Consider the following 19,288-nt stretch of genomic DNA (forward strand, 5'->3'; position numbering starts at 1 on the left):
AATAGACGCCTGTGTCACATATTTCTGGCAGAACTGCACATGACTAACTTTTCAAAGGTGTAATTCTATATTAAAGATGTCTTCATTTTTTTATTTGTTGGATTGACCGATTATTATATAGAGGATCTCCACAGATCTAATCCCCACTAGTGTTACTAAACCTGCAGTTAAACTCCAGCAGAGGGCTGGGCATTCATACAAACAGTACATCAAGCACTATAAAGGCCAGTAATAATCATGGCTGTTTATTGCTTAATATTAAAGACAAACTGGTGTCAGTCTGTGCTCTGTCTTTATAGAAACATTGTAAACACATTTAAAAAAACAAAACCTGTACATAACAGCTTCAGTTTAATGTAGGACCTAGTCCGCAACAGAGCTGGTCATAGCATTACACTGCAGACCCAAAAGAATTAAAATCAAAAAAGGTACAGCAGCAACATACCGTATTTACCAGAATACAAGTCATAAAACCCCAATGGCCACCCTCAAAGAAGGAAAGTTAGTACAGAGTTAAAAACAAGTAGTCTTATATTAAGGTAAATTGGGTAAGCGATCTGCAGAGACTGCTGGTTCCCATTGGTCAAGCTGTTTACAAAGACTTTATTAATAGAAAGACAAGTTAGAAATGGACAATGATCACATTAAAATAAGACAAACCAACTATATATAATATATATGCAGCGATGAGACAAATTATACAGGGGGCTCTTGTAGGGTATAGTGTACATTCATTTATTAGGCTTCTGCTTTTTATTGATGTGCTTGCTGGCCTGTTCCTCCATCTGCATGGCCAAGCGCAAGGACGACACACTCTCTGCAAAGAGGAAAACGCATGTTTGGTAAATCAGACATATGGAAGATCTGTGCAGCCACAAAACACCAGGGGATGCCCAGGACGCAGCAAGTGCCCCTTTCCTTTTACTCAGCTGTCCGTGGATAACATGTGCAATACATTCTTGAACCTGCTGTACAGGAAGCCTCTGTTTCCTGCCTTGTATTGCAGATTCATGGCACGTTTTAGAGAAAGAACGCATTAGCTCTCACCGAATTTATTAACCAGACTAATGGAGGAGAGCAGAGGGCAGTGATCTCCAAGTAAGTTGTTTCTTTGTTAAACTCTTTAGACTTGGATTACTGTGCTACAAGTTTGAGGGTAGATCTGCCCCTTTCCTAGTGTAGTTTGATTTGAAGATCAGTCTACTTGTTTGATCCGATTGGCTGTTAAGGAGCCACTCCCCTCTTTGAATGTCAGATATTTAAAAAATAGGACCATTTACTCACCACCCAGGGCAATGAGGACTCTAGAGCGCTCCTGGATGAGGTACTCCGCCTGCATCACAAAACTCTCCAGGTCATAATCTGGTTTCTCAGTCATCTCCAACAAGCTCGTCCATTCCGGTTCTTTCTGCAATAAGATGAAGCCAAACGCATTCACGGACATGTAAGTGGCTCAGTAGGAGACCCATCAATCTACACAAATACAGTCTGAGACAATGATTAGAAAGGTTTACGTCATCTGTACATGGCAGTAGGTGGGAGGAAGATTAACCACTCGAGACGATGTTCCATGACAGTCTATGAGCTATATATTTGGAAATAGACATGCTACTGTTAATAGGATTTGTATTTGAGAGTTCATTGGCGGTCACATTGGCTTCCCAATAAACTCCAGTGTTAGAAATAAGTGATTGAAGCCAGAAGCATTTGGAAAGATTCCACGGAACACCGGTAACAAATAGGTATGAGGTCACTCTAAACCAGTGTACACATGATGTACCAATACAGGTCAGACACTAGAGAGTAGGAGCAGCCGAAAGCTACCAACTTCACAGAATATTACCACTGCAGAACATACCTGCACCAGCTCCTTCAGCTCCTCCACTGCTTTCTCTTCCACCTCCCCTATACGGCTCAGTGCATCCTGGAAACTGTTCATGTGGGATGAGAGTTCTTCATCCTTCAGAGACAGCTGGAGAAAGAGCACAGAGTTCAGTCGCTTTACACCAGCTGAGTAGCTCCGTTACAGAACGCAGCAGAATATGCCATCATAGGACCTGTGAGAGACATCTGCGCTGTACCAGTCCACAAGATGGCACCATGCAGATTTTCAATTTCGGTGACAGAGCCAATATACAAGAGAAAGCAGCCTCTTAAGTCAATAGATAGGACTTGTGATGCAATGTTCATGAAACTGCAGCCTAAATCCTGGAGATGGCTGCTGCCATATTGTAGATATTGGGGAAACTTGAATTTGTGGGTTATATCACAACAAGGAGATCCTAATGAATGTGAAATTACAGACTATTTCTGTATACAGTAAAGCAATAGAAAATACACTAGTCTGAAAATGGTTGAAAATACCCATTTAATCAATAAATATTGGGGTTGGGGGGGAGATATACGCAGACATTCCGTATCATCCAAATGTATGTAGAAGGGACTTAGGAGAGCTGACAGCATCCCCCCCCCCAACAACACCAGAATGGAAAGCATTCCCAAGCTCAGCCCCCCGCAGCAAACTACATCCGCTGTAGATTAATGCACCATTAACCACTTGCCTGGCATGGTCGCATCAGATGCGACCACACCAGCAAGTGTTTTATCTGACCTGGTGGCACAGGATGCGACCAGTCAGATAAAATAGGATTTTAATTACATACCGGTAAAGCCTTTTCTCATAGTCCATAAGGGATATTGAGGAGACTTCGTACGATGGGGACGTCCCAAAGCTTCCAGAACGGGCGGGAATGCGCAAAGACTACTGCAGCACCGCCTGCCCAAACTGGGTAACAAACCTGTAGAACTTAAAAAAAAAAAAAAAAAAAAAAAAAAAAGTGTTCTTCCCCGACAAGGTAGCAGCTCGGCATAGTTGCAAGGCCAAGACTCCCAGGAAGACCCCACTGATCTTGTAGAGTGGGCCTTCAGAGACTTAGGCCTGTTGGATAGTAATCCAAAGCCAACGAGCAATGGACTGCTTAGAAGCAGGACAACCCTCTTCCGCACATCAGAGTACAAACAAATAATCAGTCTTTCTGATCCAAGCCGTGCACTTGACATAGATCTCCAATGCCTCAGGAAGAGAAGTGTCAGAACTTGACGGAACAATAGGTTGATTCAGGTGAAACGCAGAGACAACCTTCGGCAGGAAGTGTTGCAGAGTACGAAGCTCCGCTCTGTCCTCATATAAAAAAAATAAAATAAAAAATAAGATTTTACTTACCGATAAATCTATTTCTCGTAGTCCGTAGTGGATGCTGGGGACTCCGTCAGGACCATGGGGATTAGCGGCTCCGCAGGAGACAGGGCACAAAAATAAAGCTTTAGGATCAGGTGGTGTGCACTGGCTCCTCCCCCTATGACCCTCCTCCAAGCCTCAGTTAGGATACTGTGCCCGGACGAGCGTACACAATAAGGAAGGATTTTGAATCCCGGGTAAGACTCATACCAGCCACACCGTACAACTTGTGATCTGAACCCAGTTAACAGTATGACAACGTAGGAGCCTCTGAACAGACGGCTCACAACAAGAACAACCCGATTTTTTTGTAACAATAACTATGTACAAGTATTGCAGACAATCCGCACTTGGGATGGGCGCCCAGCATCCACTACGGACTACGAGAAATAGATTTATCGGTAAGTAAAATCTTATTTTCTCTGACGTCCTAGTGGATGCTGGGGACTCCGTCAGGACCATGGGGATTATACCAAAGCTCCCAAACGGGCGGGAGTGTGCGGATGACTCTGCAGCACCGAATGAGAGAACTCCAGGTCCTCTTTAGCCAGGGTATCAAATTTGTAGAATTTTACAAACGTGTTCTCCCCCGACCACGTAGCTGCTCGGCAGAGTTGTAATGCCGAGACCCCTCGGGCAGCCGCCCAGGATGAGCCCACCTTCCTTGTGGAATGGGCCTTGACAGATTTAGGTTGTGGCAGGCCTGCCACAGAATGTGCAAGTTGAATTGTGCTACAAATCCAACGAGCAATCGTCTGCTTAGAAGCAGGAGCACCCAGCTTGTTGGGTGCATACAGTATAAACAGCGAGTCAGATTTTCTGACTCCAGCCGTCCTTGAAATATATATTTTCAATGCCCTGACAACGTCCAGCAACTTGGAATCCTCCAAATCGCTAGTAGCCGCAGGCACCACAATAGGCTGGTTCAGGTGAAACGCTGACACCACCTTAGGCAGAAAATGAGGACGCGTCCGCAGTTCTGCCCTGTCCGAATGGAAAATCAGATATGGGCTTTTATACGATAAAGCCGCCAATTCTGACACTCTCCTGGCTGAAGCCAGGGCCAGTAGCATGGTTACTTTCCATGTAAGATATTTCAAATCCGCCGATTTGAGTGGCTCAAACCAATGGGATTTGAGAAAATCCAAAACTACATTAAGGTCCCACGGAGCCACTGGGGGCACAACCGGGGGCTGTATATGTAGTACTCCTTTTACAAAAGTCTGGACTTCAGGAACTAAAGCCAATTCTTTCTGGAAGAAAATCGACAGGGCCGAAATTTGAACCTTAATGGACCCCAACTTGAGGCCCATAGACAATCCTGTTTGCAGGAAATGTAGGAATCGACCCAATTGAAATTCCTCCGTGGGGGCCTTCCTGGCCTCACCACGCAACATATTTTCTCCAAATGCGGTGATAATGTTGTGCAGTCACCTCCTTCCTGGCTTTAACCAGTGTAGGAATGACCTCTTCTGGAATGCCTTTTTCCCTTAGAATTCGGCGTTCAACCGCCACGCCGTCAAACGCAGCCGCGGTAAGTCTTGGAATAGACACGGTCCCTGCTGAATCAGGTCCCGTCTTAGAGGTAGAGGCCACGGATTTTCCGTGAGCATCTCCTGAAGTTCCGGGTACCAAGTTCTTCTTGGCCAATCCGGAGCCACGAGTATGGTTCTTACTCCCCTTTGCCGTATAATTCTCAGTACTTTGGGTATGAGAGACAGAGGAGGAAACACATACACTGACTGGAACACCCACGGTGTTACCAGAGCGTCCACAGCTATTGCCTGAGGGTCTCTTGACCTGGCGCAATACCTGTCCAGTTTTTTGTTGAGGCGAGACGCCATCATATCCACCTTTGGTTTTTCCCAACGGTTCACAATCATGTGGAAGACTTCTGGATGAAGTCCCCACTCTCCCGGGTGTAGATCGTGTCTGCTGAGGAAGTCTGCTTCCCAGTTGTCCACTCCCGGAATGAACACTGCTGACAGTGCTATCACATGATCTTCCGCCCAGCGAAGAATCCTTGCAGCTTCTGCCATTGCTCTCCTGCTTCTTGTGCCGCCCTGTCTGTTTACGTGGGCGACTGCCGTGATGTTGTCCGACTGGATCAACACCGGCTGACCCTGAAGCAGGGGTTTTGCCAGGCTTAGAGCATTGTAAATCGCTCTTAGCTCCAGTATATTTATGTGAAGAGACATCTCCAGGCTTGACCATACTCCCTGGAAGTTTCTTCCCTGTGTGACCGCTCCCCAGCCTCTCAGACTGGCATCCGTGGTCACCAGGACCCAGTCCTGTATGCCGAATCTGCGGCCTTCTAACAGATGAGCACTCTGCAACCACCACAGAAGAGACACCCTTGTCCGTGGCGATAAGGTTATCCGCTGATGCATCTGCAGATGCGATCCGGACCATTTGTCCAGCAGATCCCACTGAAAAGTTTGTGCGTGGAATCTGCCGAATGGGATTGCTTCGTAAGAAGCCACCATCTTTCCCAGGACTCTTGTGCATTGATGCACAGACACTTTTCCTGGTTTTAGGAGGTTCCTGACAAGTTCGGATAACTCCTTGGCTTTCTCCTCCGGAAGAAACACCTTTTTCTGAACCGTGTCCAGAATCATTCCCAGGAACAGCAGACGTGTTGTCGGGGTCAACTGAGATTTTGGAAAATTCAGAATCCACCCGTGTTGTTGCAGCACTACTTGGGTTAGTGCTACTCCGTCCTCCAGCTGTTCTCTGGACCTTGCCCTTATCAGGAGATCGTCCAAGTAAGGGATAATTAATACGCCTCTTCTTCGCAGAAGAATCATCATTTCGGCCATTACCTTGGTAAAGACCCGAGGTGCCGTGGACAATCCAAACGGCAGCGTCTAAAACTGATAATGACAGTTTTGCACCACGAACCTGAGGTACCCTTGATGTGAAGGGCAAATTGGGACATGCAGGTAAGCATCTTTTATGTCCAGGGACACCATAAAGTCCCCTTCTTCCAGATTCGCTATCACTGCTCTGAGTGATTCCATCTTGAACTTGAATTTTTGTATGTACAGGTTCAAAGATTTCAGATTTAGAATAGGTCTTACCGAGCCGTCCGGCTTTGGTACCACAATAGCGTGGAGTAATACCCCTTTTCCTGTTGTAGGAGGGGTACCTTGACTATCACCTGCTGAGAAAACAGCTTGTGAATGGCTTCCAATACCGTCGCCCTTTCTGAGGGAGACGTTGGCAAAGCAGACTTTAGGAACCGGCGAGGGGGAGACTTCTCGAATTCCAACCTGTAACCCTGAGATACTACCTGCAGGATCCAGGGGTCCACCTGTGAGCAAGCCCACTGCGCGCTGAAATTCTTGAGTCGACCCCCCACCGTTCCTGAGTCCGCTTGTAAAGCCCCAGCGTCATGCTGAGGGCTTTGCAGAACCCGCGGATGGCTTCTGTTCCTGGGAAGGAGCTGCTTGCTGCCCTCTCTTACCCTTTCCTCTGCCTCGGGGCAGATATGACTGTCCTTTTGCCCGCTTCTTATAGGACCGAAAGGACTGCGGCTGAAAAGACTGTCTTTTTCTGTTGGGAGGGGGTCTGAGGTAAAAAGGTGGATTTCCCGGCAGTTGCCGTGGCCACCAAATCCGATAGACCGACGCCAAATAATTCCTCCCCTTTATACGGCAATACTTCCATATGCCGTTTGGAATCCGCATCACCTGACCACTGTCGTGTCCATAAACTTCTTCTGGCAGATATGGACATCGCACTTACTCTCGATGCCAGAGTGCAAATATCCCTCTGAGCATCTCGCATATAAAGAAAAGCATCCTTTATCTGTAAAATACTGTCCCTATCCAGGGTATCAATATTTTCAGTCAGGGAATCCGACCAGACCACCCCAGCACTGCACATCCAGGCTGAGGCGATGGCTGGTCGCAGTATAACACCAGTATGTGTGTATATACTTTTTAGGGTAGTTTCCAGTCTCCTATCAGCTGGATCCTTGAGGGCGGCCGTATCAGGAGACGGTAACGCCACTTGTTTTGATAAGCGTGTGAGCGCCTTATCCACCTTAGGGGGTGTTTCCCAGCGCGCCCTAACCTCTGGCGGGAAAGGGTATAATGCCAATAACTTTTTTGAAATTAGCACTTTTCTATCTGGGTTAACCCACGCTTCATCACATACATCATTCAATTCCTCTGATTCAGGAAAAACTACAGGTAGTTTTTTCACCCCCCACATAATACCCCTTTTTGTGGTACTTGTAGTATCAGAGATATGCAAAGCCTCCTTCATTGCCGTGATCATATAACGTGTGGCCCTACTGGAAAATACGTTTGTTTCTTCACCGTCGACACTAGATTCAGTGTCCGTGTCTGGGTCTGTGTCGACCGACTGAGGTAAAGGGCGTTTTACAGCCCCTGACAGTGTCTGAGACGCCTGGGCAGGTACTAACTGGTTTTCCGGCCGTCTCATGTCGTCAACTGATTTTTGTAATGTGCTGACATTATCACGTAATTCCATAAACAAAGCCATCCATTCCGGTGTCGACTCCCTGGGGGGTGACATCACCATTACCGGCAATTGCTCTGCCTCCACACCAACATCGTCCTCATACATGTCGACACACACGTACCGACACAGCAGACACAGGGAATGCTCTATTGAAGACAGGACCCCACTAGCCCTTTGGGGAGACAGAGGGAGAGTTTGCCAGCACACACCCAAGCGCTATAATATATATGGGAACAACCCTATATAAGTGTTGTATCCTTATAGCAGCTTAAATATGGTAATATCGCCAAAAAAAGTGCCCCCCCTCTCTGTTTTACCCTGTTTCTGTAGTGCAGTGCAGGGGAGAGTCCTGGGAGCCTTCCTCACAGCGGAGCTGAGCAGGAAAATGGCGCTGTGTGCCGAGGAGAATAAGCCCCGCCCCCTATTTCGGCGGGCTCTTCTCCGGAGTTTGTGAGATCTGGCAGGGGTTAAATACATCCATATAGCCTCAAGGGCTATATGTGATGTATTATTTAGCCATAAAAAGGTATTATACATTGCTGCCCAGGGCGCCCCCCCAGCGCCCTGCACCCTCCGTGACCGCTGTGTGAAGTGTGCTGACAACAATGGCGCACAGCTGCAGTGCTGTGCGCTACCTCAGGAAGACTGAAAAGTCTTCTGCCGCCTGCTTCTGGACCTCTTCCATCTTCGGCATCTGCAAGGGGGGTCGGCGGCGCGGCTCCGGGACCGGACTCCATGGCTGGGCCCGTGTTCGATCCCTCTGGAGCTAATGGTGTCCAGTAGCCTAAGAAGCCAATCCATCCTACACGCAGGTGAGTTGACTTCTCTCCCCTAAGTCCCTCGATGCAGTGAGCCTGTTGCCAGCAGGATTCACTGAAAATAAAAAAACCTAAAAACTTTCTAAGCAGCTCTTTAGGAGAGCCACCTAGATTGCACCCTGCTCGGACGGGCACAAAAACCTAACTGAGGCTTGGAGGAGGGTCATAGGGGGAGGAGCCAGTGCACACCACCTGATCCTAAAGCTTTATTTTTGTGCCCTGTCTCCTGCGGAGCCGCTAATCCCCATGGTCCTGACGGAGTCCCCAGCATCCACTAGGACGTTAGAGGGGAAAAAAAAAAAAAAAAAAAAAAAAAAGTATGGACTTTTACACGATTAGGCCCCTTATTCTGAGACGCGTCGAGCCGAAGCCAGGGCCAGTAACATCACCGTTTCCCACGTGAGGTACTTGTCTTCTACAGTCAGAGGTTCACACCAGGAGGACTGAAGAAACTCCAACACTACATTCAAATCCCAGGGTGCCGTAGGCGGCACAAAAGGAGGTTGTATGTGGAGTACCCCTTGCAATAAGGTCTGAACTTCTGGAAACACTGCCAGTTTCTTCTGGAAGAAAATGGAGAGCCAAGATCTTGACCTTAATGGAACCCAGACGCAAGCCCTTATCCACACCAGCCTGCAGGAAACGTAAAAAAATGTCCCAAGTGGAACTCTGCAGGTGGATACATGTGTTCCTCGCACCAAGAGACATCTTCTCCAGATATGATGATATTTTGAAGTCACAGGCTTCCTGGCCTGAACCATGGTAAGAATAACCTTCTTGGAAAGGCCTTTGTGAGCTAGGATGTTCCGCTCAACCTCCATGCCGTCAAACAAAGTCGCCGTAAGTTCAGGTAGACGAACGGTCCCTGTAGAAGAGCTCTTAATGGTAGATGCCAAGGGTCTTCGACGGACAAGTCTAGAAGGTCCGCGTACCAAGCCCTCCGAGGCCAATCCGTGGCAATCAGAATTGCCTGGACACCTTGATTTCTGATTCACTTGGAGCACCCTTCGGAGCAATGGAATCAGAGGAAATAGGTAAACCAGTCAGTAAGGCCAAGGTGACGTCAGGGCATCAACTGCCCTCGCCTGAGGGTCCTAGATCAGGAGAAATACCAGTGAAGCTTCTTTTTGAGACGAGAAGCCATCATGTCTAATCTGTGGACTGCCCCACTGGTGGATGATCTGCTGGTGGAGACCTCATTCCCCCGGGTGGAGATCGTGACGACTCTGGAAATCCGCTTCCCAGTTGTCTACTCCCAGAATGAAAATTGCTCTTACATTTCTTTCTGCCCAGAGGAGTATCCTTAACACCTCACATGCATTCTCTGCTTTTTGTCCCTCCTTGTCGATTGAAGTAAGCCACCGCAGTGGCGTTGTCCGACTGTACTTGGATCACGTGATCCTTGAGCAGAGACGAGGCCTGAAGCAGAGCATTGTAGAGCACCAGAAGTTCCAGAATGTTGATCGGAAGGAGGCTTTCGTGAGCTGACCACCTGCCCTGGAACTGCTCCCCTTGGGTGACAGCTCCCCATCCTCTTAGACTCGCATCTGCCGTGAGGGGGATCCAATCCTGAATCCCAAAACTCCGGTCTTCTAGAAGATTGGAGGACTGCAGCCACCATAGGAGGGAAATCCTGGCCTGAGGTGACAGTCAAATCATTCGGTGCATCTGTAGATGTGAGCTGGACCACTTGCTCAGGAGATCCAACTGAAGAGCTCTGGCATGGAACCTCCCATACTGGATCGCCTCGTATGAGGCAACCATCTTTCCAAACAATCTTATGCAAAGATGGATGGACACTCGAGTAGGTCGGATGCACCATGCGGACCATCTTGTGAAGAGCTGCTGAGTTGGCTCCAGGTGGGACTTCTGTAAGTTGAGAATCAACCCATGGTGTTACACAAGTTGGATAGTGCGGTCAATATGGAGGGAGGAACAAAGCTCCTTGGATCTTGCTTTTATCAGAAGATCATCCAGTTAAGGAACAACATTGACCCCCTGGACCCGGAGCTGAAACATCTCCACCATCACCTTAGTGAATACCCTCGGAGCGATGGATAGGCCAAAGGGGAGTGCCTGGAACTTGTAGTGATCGTCTCGCAGGGCAAACCTCAGGTAGCCTGATGAGGCGGCCATATAGGAATATGAAGGTAGGCGTCCGTGATATCCAAGGAAACCATGAATTCCTGTTCTTTCAGGCCGGCCAATCACCGCTCGTAAGGATTCCATTTTAAACTTGTACACCTTCAGGTAAGGATTCAAGGACTTTAGATTCATAATGGGTCTTACCGAACCGTCCAGGCTTTGGTACCACAAAAAAGTTGAAGAAGTAGTAACCCTAGTCTCGTTGAGGTATTGGTACTGGAACAATGACATGGGATGGGACCGGACCAATTTTTGGATGGCCTGTTGCAACGTAACCTGGATATCCTCCAAAACTGGTAAGCTTGATTTGAAAATTTTTTGGGGAGGGGCACCGTCGAATTCCAGCTTGTAGCCCTGAGAAATGAGATCCCTGACCCAGGTATCCTGGCAGGAAACCTCCAGGATGCAGCTGAAGTGACGCAGTCGAGCTCACCTCGGGGTGGGCACAGTCATGCTGAGGTCTTAGTGGAAGCAGCACTAGTGGACTGTTCTTGAGAACCAGTGTTTGCAGGCTTTCGTGTCTTACCTCTAGTGCCTCTAGCCGCATTGGAGGCACCTCTGGCCCTAGATCTAAATCTGTTAGACAGAAAGGACTGAAGAGACGGTCCCGGGTAGGAGCGTCTCGCCGGTGGGGCCCCAGATGGGAGAAACGTAGATTTCCCAGCAGTGACTTTGGAAATCCACGTATCCAACTCAACCCCAAAAAGCCAATTCCCTGAAAGGGGGGGGGGGGGGGGGGGGGGGGTTTCCAGACTGTGCTTTGATTCCACGTCCGCTATCCACAGACGCAACCACAAGGCCATGGCAGAAGTCCTAGCATTAATATTCCCCATCTCCTTGAGCGAATCACAGGACGCATGTAGTGTCCTGGACGTGGTTTCGGAGGGTCACCATAGTGACCAGAGGCATAGCCCCGGAGAGGCCCTCCTGAATTTGAGTGGCCCATGAATGAATGGCATGGGTCATCCAGCAACCCACTATGACCGGCCTTTGCGATACACCTGCTGCCATGTAAATAGATTTGAGTGTAGCTTCTATTTTTTTGTCCCCAGGATCCTTTATGGTAAAGGAACCCGAGGCAGGCAGCACCGCCTTTGACAGCCGAGAGACTGATGCATCAACCCCAGGGGTTTCCTCCCAAAATTACCTACCTTCCAGGAGCAAATGGGAAAGTGCGCAAAAACGTTTTCAACACTTGGAATTTTGTCTGGATTTTTCCAGGCTAACTTGAATAAATCATCTAACTCTGCAGAATCAGGGAAAGTGACATTTGGCTTGTTTTGAGTAAAGAAAAACCAACTGCTGTGACGCAGCATCCTCTTGAGGGAGCATCAACACGTCCCGTATAGCCAGAATTAGGGGTTCAATACCCTGAGCAGAATCAGGATCTCTACTAGCGGGATCCAAGTACTCCCCATCCTCTTGTATATACTCCTCTGTATCAGAGATAGTAAAGCAGGCAAACTACGCTTCTGTGGTCTTGCATGAGTGTAGGGTGGCTGTGTAACATCTGCCCTACCAGATAAATCTGCAACAGCCTGTTGTTGTAGCTGAGTATTCTGAAAATTAGTAGTGATCTGGGATGACATATCAGACGACAGTTTTAAAGAGACCCTAGCCAGGGCGGCTCTGGACCCTCTCCCCCAGCCCCTTCACTGATTTGTGAAGATTGGCTGCATTGTTCACATGAAACAGAAATCAGATGATATGGGAGAGAATCTGGTGTGGCATGCACTGCACAGTTCGTGTTTACCCATGTTTCACAGTAAGCACAACATACACACAGACAGTAATACCGTTCAAGTCTGCCGAGAGAGAGAGAGAGAGAGAGAGAGAGAGAGAGAGAGAGAGAGAGAGAGAGAGAGAGAGAGAGAGAGAGAGAGAGAGAGAGAGAGAGAGAGAGAGAGAGAGAGAGAGAGAGAGAGAGAGAGAGAGAGAGAGAGACACAGACACCAACCTCTAGCTGTACAGCCCCAGTGAGGCAGTCAGCTAACTATATCACAGTAAAAAACACTAATAATTTCTGTCCTAGAGAGGATTCAGATAGTGGGGGTTATGCAGAGTTGTTCGCTCGGTAAATTTCTTCGCATCGCAGCTATTTTCCGCTTAGTGCGCATGCGCAATGTCCGCACTGCGACTGCGCCAAGTAAATTTGCTATGCATTTAGGAATTTTACTCACGGATTTTCCTCGTTCTGGTGATCGTAATGTGATTGACAGGAAGTGGGTGTTTCTGGGCGGAAACTGGCCGTTTTATGGGAGTGTGTGAAAAAACGCTACCGTTTCTGGAAAAAAAGCGGGAGTGGCTGGAGAAATGGAGGAGTGTCTGGGCGAACGCTGGGTGTGTTTGCGACGTCAAACCAGGAACGACAAGCACTGAACTGATCACAGATGCCAAGTCTCGAGTTACTCAGAAACTGCACAGAGATGTCTTATCGCAATATTGCGAATCTTTTGTTCGCAATTTTGATAAGCTAAGATTCACTTCCAGTAGGCGGCGGCTTAGCGTGTGCAAAGCTGCTAAAAGCAGCTTGCGAGCGAACAACTCGGAATGACCCCCAGTGTACAATAGCAGCTCTACCCCTTTGCTACACCCTGTACCAGTTTTCCAGCGTATCTTGTGAGGCACTGTGTGCGCAGTCTGTGGCTGCAGTAAGCAGAGGAAGGCGCCAAAATGCCTCTGGACCTGCTCTGAGGTAGCTCTGCCCCCTCCCAATGGCGCCGGAGCTACAGTGATTTTTTTTATACTAGCAATGTCTCCTGTTTGCTTAAAAACATCTCACAAGTGCTAGTTCAAGCTATTTTTAGCCAGTCTACACGGGGGCGCTCTAGCAGGATCCCCCACAGGAGGGTCCCATATGCCGCGCCAACGTTCAGCTGCACTTTGAACCGGAGCCCCCGGTGTGAAGTCACCATAGACGTCACATTCAGGCAATGTTAGGGGTGTGCTGCGAGTGAGACAGCCAAGGTGCAGTGCCCCGCTGAACAACCACCCCTCAGGACGGTGGTCCTGCAGTGGTGAAGGAGCTCTAACACCAAGTAAGACCGGTGACTGTCCCCATACCTATCTCCACGGTGCAGGTATGCTGTTGCCCAGACAGCATACCGAAAATAACAAACACTGATAAGAAATTGAAGAAAACTCTGGAGCTGCAGATGCGCATCCTCTCCTGAGGGCACTTTGTTCTAAATGGCCTGTGGGAGGGGGCACAGAGGGGTGGAGCCAGAACACCCAGTGAAGAAATTTAAAGTGCACCGGCTCCTTTGGACCGTCTATACCCCATCGTACCAAGTCTCCCCAAAATCCATTATGGATGCTAGAGAAAGTGTTAGCAGTGGCAGGGAAACTTCCCTCCGCTGCTGCTCTCAATGGGACTAGAAGGTCCCTCTGCCTCCCTGCACCCTCCCCTCAGTTAAAAGGGAGGGTAGGGATAGGTGCAAGTACACTAGAGCAAAAAAGGGAGCGACCCGGCACTGGTCATATAGATGATACACATTTAATCAGGAGAAACCAAAATTGGATAATTATATTTATAAATCCTAAGTTCTGTGTCCAGCTTGGTGGTGCGCCCAGAGCCAGAAAAATCATATGTACTGCAAGTACTGCAGATGGGATATAAAACTAGTTCATGATCCAATATTCTACCAGGAAATAGTTTGGGTGGGAGCCAGTGCATTCCAGGAGTCAGTTATTTCAGAACAGTTTGGCCAAGAAGGGGGGACATGGCAGCTCCCCCTTGTGCAGATTCACACAGTTACAGAGAAGGTAGAGCACATATTTAGGAGGAATTACAGCCATGCAATGTACTGAACATTTATCAGCGAGTATTCCAAGCAGCAGCTCCTCTTATATCGGGGGAGTTCCCAGTCACAACCCTGAAGTCCAGCACTAAACATGACATGAGCATTTGTGCAGTGATCATAGGCATTGCTTCGTTCTGGCGTCACCTACATCATCCTGGAAATCCAGCCCTCCCAGAGTGGACTCTGACTCAGACTCATCGCTGTGCTCCGTTTCCATCTGTTGATTATTGGTGGTCTCTGCACTATAAGGGCTCAGCTCTTTCACCCTGGGATGAAGAAAAAATTATTAATGATCAATGGCAAAACAGAAGTGTAATATGCAGAATGTTTCTGGGTTCATACCTGTCTGCATATCTCAGTGTATTGAGCGAGTACTCGCATGAGGAGAACCCTGGAGACAGCATTGCGATCTGCAGGTGACAAGATAAGTGATGGAATTACCTTCAGAGTAGCCTCTTCTACTGCACGCACACTAGTGTGGGAAAACTACCAATAATGTTTATGTAAAGGTTTCCACGCCCCATCATGCACAGACTCTGCTGTATACTGGAGACAGACTATGAGGCCACACCCAGGGGTCAGACCCAGTCTGTGTTGCAGTATAATTACCATGCATGTTCTGGAGTTCTCTCCAATAAAGGAATCTCTCAGGATTTGGGTTAGTTTGCTCTCCCGGAATGGTGTGTGCGCTTTGTTCTGTCCCAAGGCCCGGATGCATTCCTACAGCAGTGATAAAACATTAAAAAAAGTAAAAATAAAAAAGTAAAAATTTATAAATAAAAATAAAATCATCATCATCTACAAAAACAACCCAGAAACCAGACGTTCTATATATCGGGAACAAGATTTTATGTAATTTTTTTTTTTTTATATATGTGAGCAGAAGGCAGCGTTTAGTAGTGGGTGAGGAGCCAAATAGCAAACGGGTTGGGCACAAAAATAGGAATACCTACCGTTAATTCCTTTTCTTGTAGTCTGTAGGGGATACTGGGATGGTCTTCGTACCATGGGGTACAGATTGGGTTCATTGGAGCCTGGCACTTTAAAAAATTCTTCAGAGTGTGCTGGCTCCTCCCTTCTATGCCCCTCCTGCAGGCTCACTCTAGGAAAACTGTGCCCGAGGAGACGGACATACTTGGAGAGGAGGAAAATAAAGAAAAGTGGTGGATAACCAAACTAGCACATGACGAGAGGATAGCCATGCTAAACACAACTTGAAACTAGGGACAGCAACCGCAGACCCAAACAAGAAATTCAAGAATAAAGCTTGCAGGAGAGCAAACGAAGCACAGAGGCGGGTGCTCAGCATCCCCTACGGACTACGAGAAAAGGAATTACCGGTAGGTATTAAATTCCTATTTTCACTAAAATTCCTAGGGGATACTGGGACGGTCTTCGTACCATGGGAAAGTCCCAAAGCTCCCAGACCGGGTGGGAGAGTGCTTAGACCCCTGCAAAACAGAGTGACCAAACTGAAGTTCTTTAGCCAAGGTACTGAACTTTGGGAGGGGGAGGATTTTCAAAACGCGTTGGAACCAGAACAAGTAGTTGCTCGGCACAACTGACAGCCGAGACCTCACGGGCAGCCGCCTATGAAGAGCCCACTGACCGTGTTGAGTGGGCCTGAACAGATCTCAGCAGCGGCAAGGCTGCCAAAGAGTAAGCCTGCTGGATGGTCAGATGGATCCAACAAACAATTGACGGCTTTGGAGCAGGACATCAATTTTGGTAGCGTCAGAACAAAAAGCGAGTCAGATTTCCTGTGACGAGCCGTCCTCTTGACATAAATCTTCAAATCCTGAACCACGTCCCGGGACTTTGGCGTAACGGACGTGTCAGACACCATGTTAACCACTATCAGCTGATTAATGTGAAACACCGACACCACCTTAGGCAAAAACTGTGGGCAAGTTCTGAGCTTCGCTCTATCCTCGTGGAACACCAGATAAGGGCTCTTGCAGGATAAGGCCCCCAACTACAATACTTCATGTCCACCCTATGTAATGGTTCAAACCAATCCGATTAAAGAAAGGTCAGGACCAAATTGAGATCCCACGGAGCCGTGGGAGTTACAAAGGGCGGTTGAATACGAAGGACACCCTTCAAAAACATCTGGACCTCTGGGATCACAGCCAACTGCTGTTGGAAGAAGACAGACAAGGCAGAGACCTGAACTTTAAATGGAGCCTAAAACGTAGGCCCATATCCAAACCTGCCTGCAGGAAGAGTACGAACCAGCCAAGATGAAAATCTACAAGAGAATACTGTCAACCCTCACACCAAGAAACATTTCTTCCATATGCGGTGGTAATGTTTAGATGTTACCACCTTCCTGGCCTGGACCATAGTAGAGATAACCTTGGCAGAAGGCACTTTCCTGGCTAAAATCTCCCTTTCAACCTCCATGCCGTCAACCGAAGCCGCGGTAAGTCTGGATAAACGAACAGCCCTTGCTGAATATCTTCTTGAAGAGGCAGAGGCCAGGGCTCCTCGAGGGACATGACGAGGAGGTTTGCATACCAAGCCATGCAAGGCCAATCCGGGGCAATGAGCACTGCCTGAATGCTTTCCCGTTTTAGTCTTGAGAACTCTGGGAATGAGAGGAAGTGGAGGGAACAGATAGATGAACTAGTAAGCCCTTGGCACTGTCAGAGTGTCCACAGTTGCAGGCTGTGGATCCCTCATCCTCGAGCAGTAGCGACGCAGCTTCTTGTTGAGTCGAGAAGCCATCATGGCGATCAGCCGGCAGACCCACCGTTGAACAGTTGAAACACCTGCAGGTGAAGGCCCCATTCTCCTGGGTGCAGATAGTGTCTGCTGAGGAAGTCCACTTCACAGTTGTCCACTCCCAGAATGAATATGGCAGACATGGCCCTGGCGTTGCGTTCCGCCCAGAGGAGAACCCTGGATACTTCTCGCATTGCGGCCCTGCTTTTTGTTCCTCCCAGTCTGTTTATATATGCCATCACTGGCGTTGTCCGACTGGACCTGCATGGCCTGATGTTGGAGGTAAGAGGCTTGCAGAAGGGCACTGTAAATTGCCCGTAGTTCCAGAATGTTTATCAGAAGAGTATCCTCTTGGTGTGACCACCTTCCCTGAAACCGAGCCCCTTGCTTCACAGTCCCCTCCCCCAACCTCGGAGGCTCTCATCTGTTGTCAACAGAATCCATGACTGAATTCCGGCTTCGTTAAAGAACCACCTGAATTCTGCACCAGTGATCCAGCGGGCGCTGGTCTTACAAGGTTTACCTCAAATTTCCTCTCGCTGCATTTGAGGCACCCCTGGCCCTGCCTCTGAATCAGGCCACAAGAAAGGACCATAGAGATGGGCCGGGGTAAGCCTGTCTACCTGGAGGAGCCGCAGACTCAGATAGGTGGACTTACCAGCTGTTGCTTGTGAAATCCACTTGTTTAGTTCCTCACCAAACAGAGCCTCCCCCGTGAAGGGAAGATTCTCCACGCCTTTTTCGGACTCTGCATCAGCTTACAGGGCGCTATGGCTGCGACAGTGGACACAACCATACCCGTGGCACGTGAATCGATTAGGCCAATCTACTTGATTGCCTCACTCATGAATTAAACAGAATCCTGCATATGTTGTAGGAGCGTCAGAAGTTCATCCTGAGGCAGTGTTGAAGCCCTCTATTACATTACCAAACCATTTAACAATGGCCCTAGATATCCAACCACAAGCAATGGTGGGTCTTTGTGAGACTCCCACTGCAGTGTAAATGGATGAGTGTAGTCTCAATCTTACAATCAGCAGGGTCTTAAGGAGATAGCACCAGGTACAGGCAGAACAATTTTTCTTGACAGCTTGGACACTGGAGGTATCCACAGCTGGAGGATATTCCCACACCTTCCTCTCCTCAGGGGGAAAAAGGGAAGGAGGTTAGCAACCGCTTAAGGGTTTGAAATTTCTTGTCAGGATTAACCCACGTCTCTTTAAAAAGTGTGTTTAATTCCTTAGAGACAGGAAAGGTGGCAGTAGACTCTTGTTTCTCATACGTCCTAGAGGATGCTTCAAGAACCATGGGGTATAGACTGGATCCGCAGGAGACATGGGCACTTTAAAAAGGGTGTGAACTGGCTCCTCCCTCTATGCCCCTCCTCCAGACTCCAGTTAGATTCTGTGCCCAGTGAGACTGGATGCACACTGAGGGGCTCTCCAGAGTTTCTCAGAAAAAAAAAAAAAAAAGACTTTGTTAGGTTTATTATTTTCATGGAGACCTGCTGGCAACAGGCTCCCTGCATCGTGGGACTTAGGGGAGAGAAGCAGACCTACTTCTCCGAGTTCAAAGGCTCTGCTTCTTAGGCTACTGGACACCATTAGCTCCAGAGGGTCCGATCACTTGGTACGCCTAGCTGCTCGTTCCCAGAGCGGCACCGTCACCCCCCCTTGCAGAGCCAGAAGACAGAAGCCGGGTGAGTAAAAGAAGATCAGACGACTTCAGTGACGGCAGAAGACTGCTGTTTGAGGTACCGCGCTGCGGTTGCGCGCCATGCTCCCACATAAGAACGGAACTGTAGGGTGCAGGGGGGGTGCCCTGGGTAGCATAAATCCTCAAATTAGCGACTGGCAAAGTGTATAAAGTGCCTGGGCACCAATTACAGACCCCCGCCAGTATAAATATATAAATTTAAGCGGGACTGAAGTGCGCCATAGGGGGGGCGTGGCTTAGCCCTCACAGCTCTGACCAGCACCATTTTCTCTTCACAGAAGCTGCAGAGACGCTGAGCCTGGCCTCCCACACTGCTGTACAAGTAACAGGGTGCAAAACAGGGGTGGGGG

The 19,288-nt window shown here is 48.5% G+C and overlaps 1 protein-coding gene across 2 annotated transcripts in view; it reads right to left on the minus strand.

The window, feature by feature from the left end:
• Positions 1 to 229: 229 nt before the first annotated feature.
• Positions 230 to 19,288, minus strand: part of KIF2C (kinesin family member 2C) — a 140,968-nt gene continuing 121,909 nt past the window's right edge. For both annotated transcript variants that reach the window (XM_063939459.1, XM_063939458.1), the window contains 6 exons: positions 15,105 to 15,215; positions 14,838 to 14,905; positions 14,644 to 14,761; positions 1,859 to 1,972; positions 1,285 to 1,408; positions 230 to 817 (listed from right to left, as the gene is read on the minus strand). In XM_063939459.1, coding sequence (XP_063795529.1) covers positions 732 to 817; positions 1,285 to 1,408; positions 1,859 to 1,972; positions 14,644 to 14,761; positions 14,838 to 14,905; positions 15,105 to 15,215 — 621 coding nt within the window. In that variant the 3' untranslated portion in view covers positions 230 to 731. The remainder of the gene's footprint in view (positions 818 to 1,284; positions 1,409 to 1,858; positions 1,973 to 14,643; positions 14,762 to 14,837; positions 14,906 to 15,104; positions 15,216 to 19,288) is intronic.

Source organism: Pseudophryne corroboree, chromosome 9 (genome assembly GCF_028390025.1).
Source record: "Pseudophryne corroboree isolate aPseCor3 chromosome 9, aPseCor3.hap2, whole genome shotgun sequence".
NCBI classification, from domain to species: Eukaryota; Metazoa; Chordata; class Amphibia; order Anura; family Myobatrachidae; genus Pseudophryne; species Pseudophryne corroboree.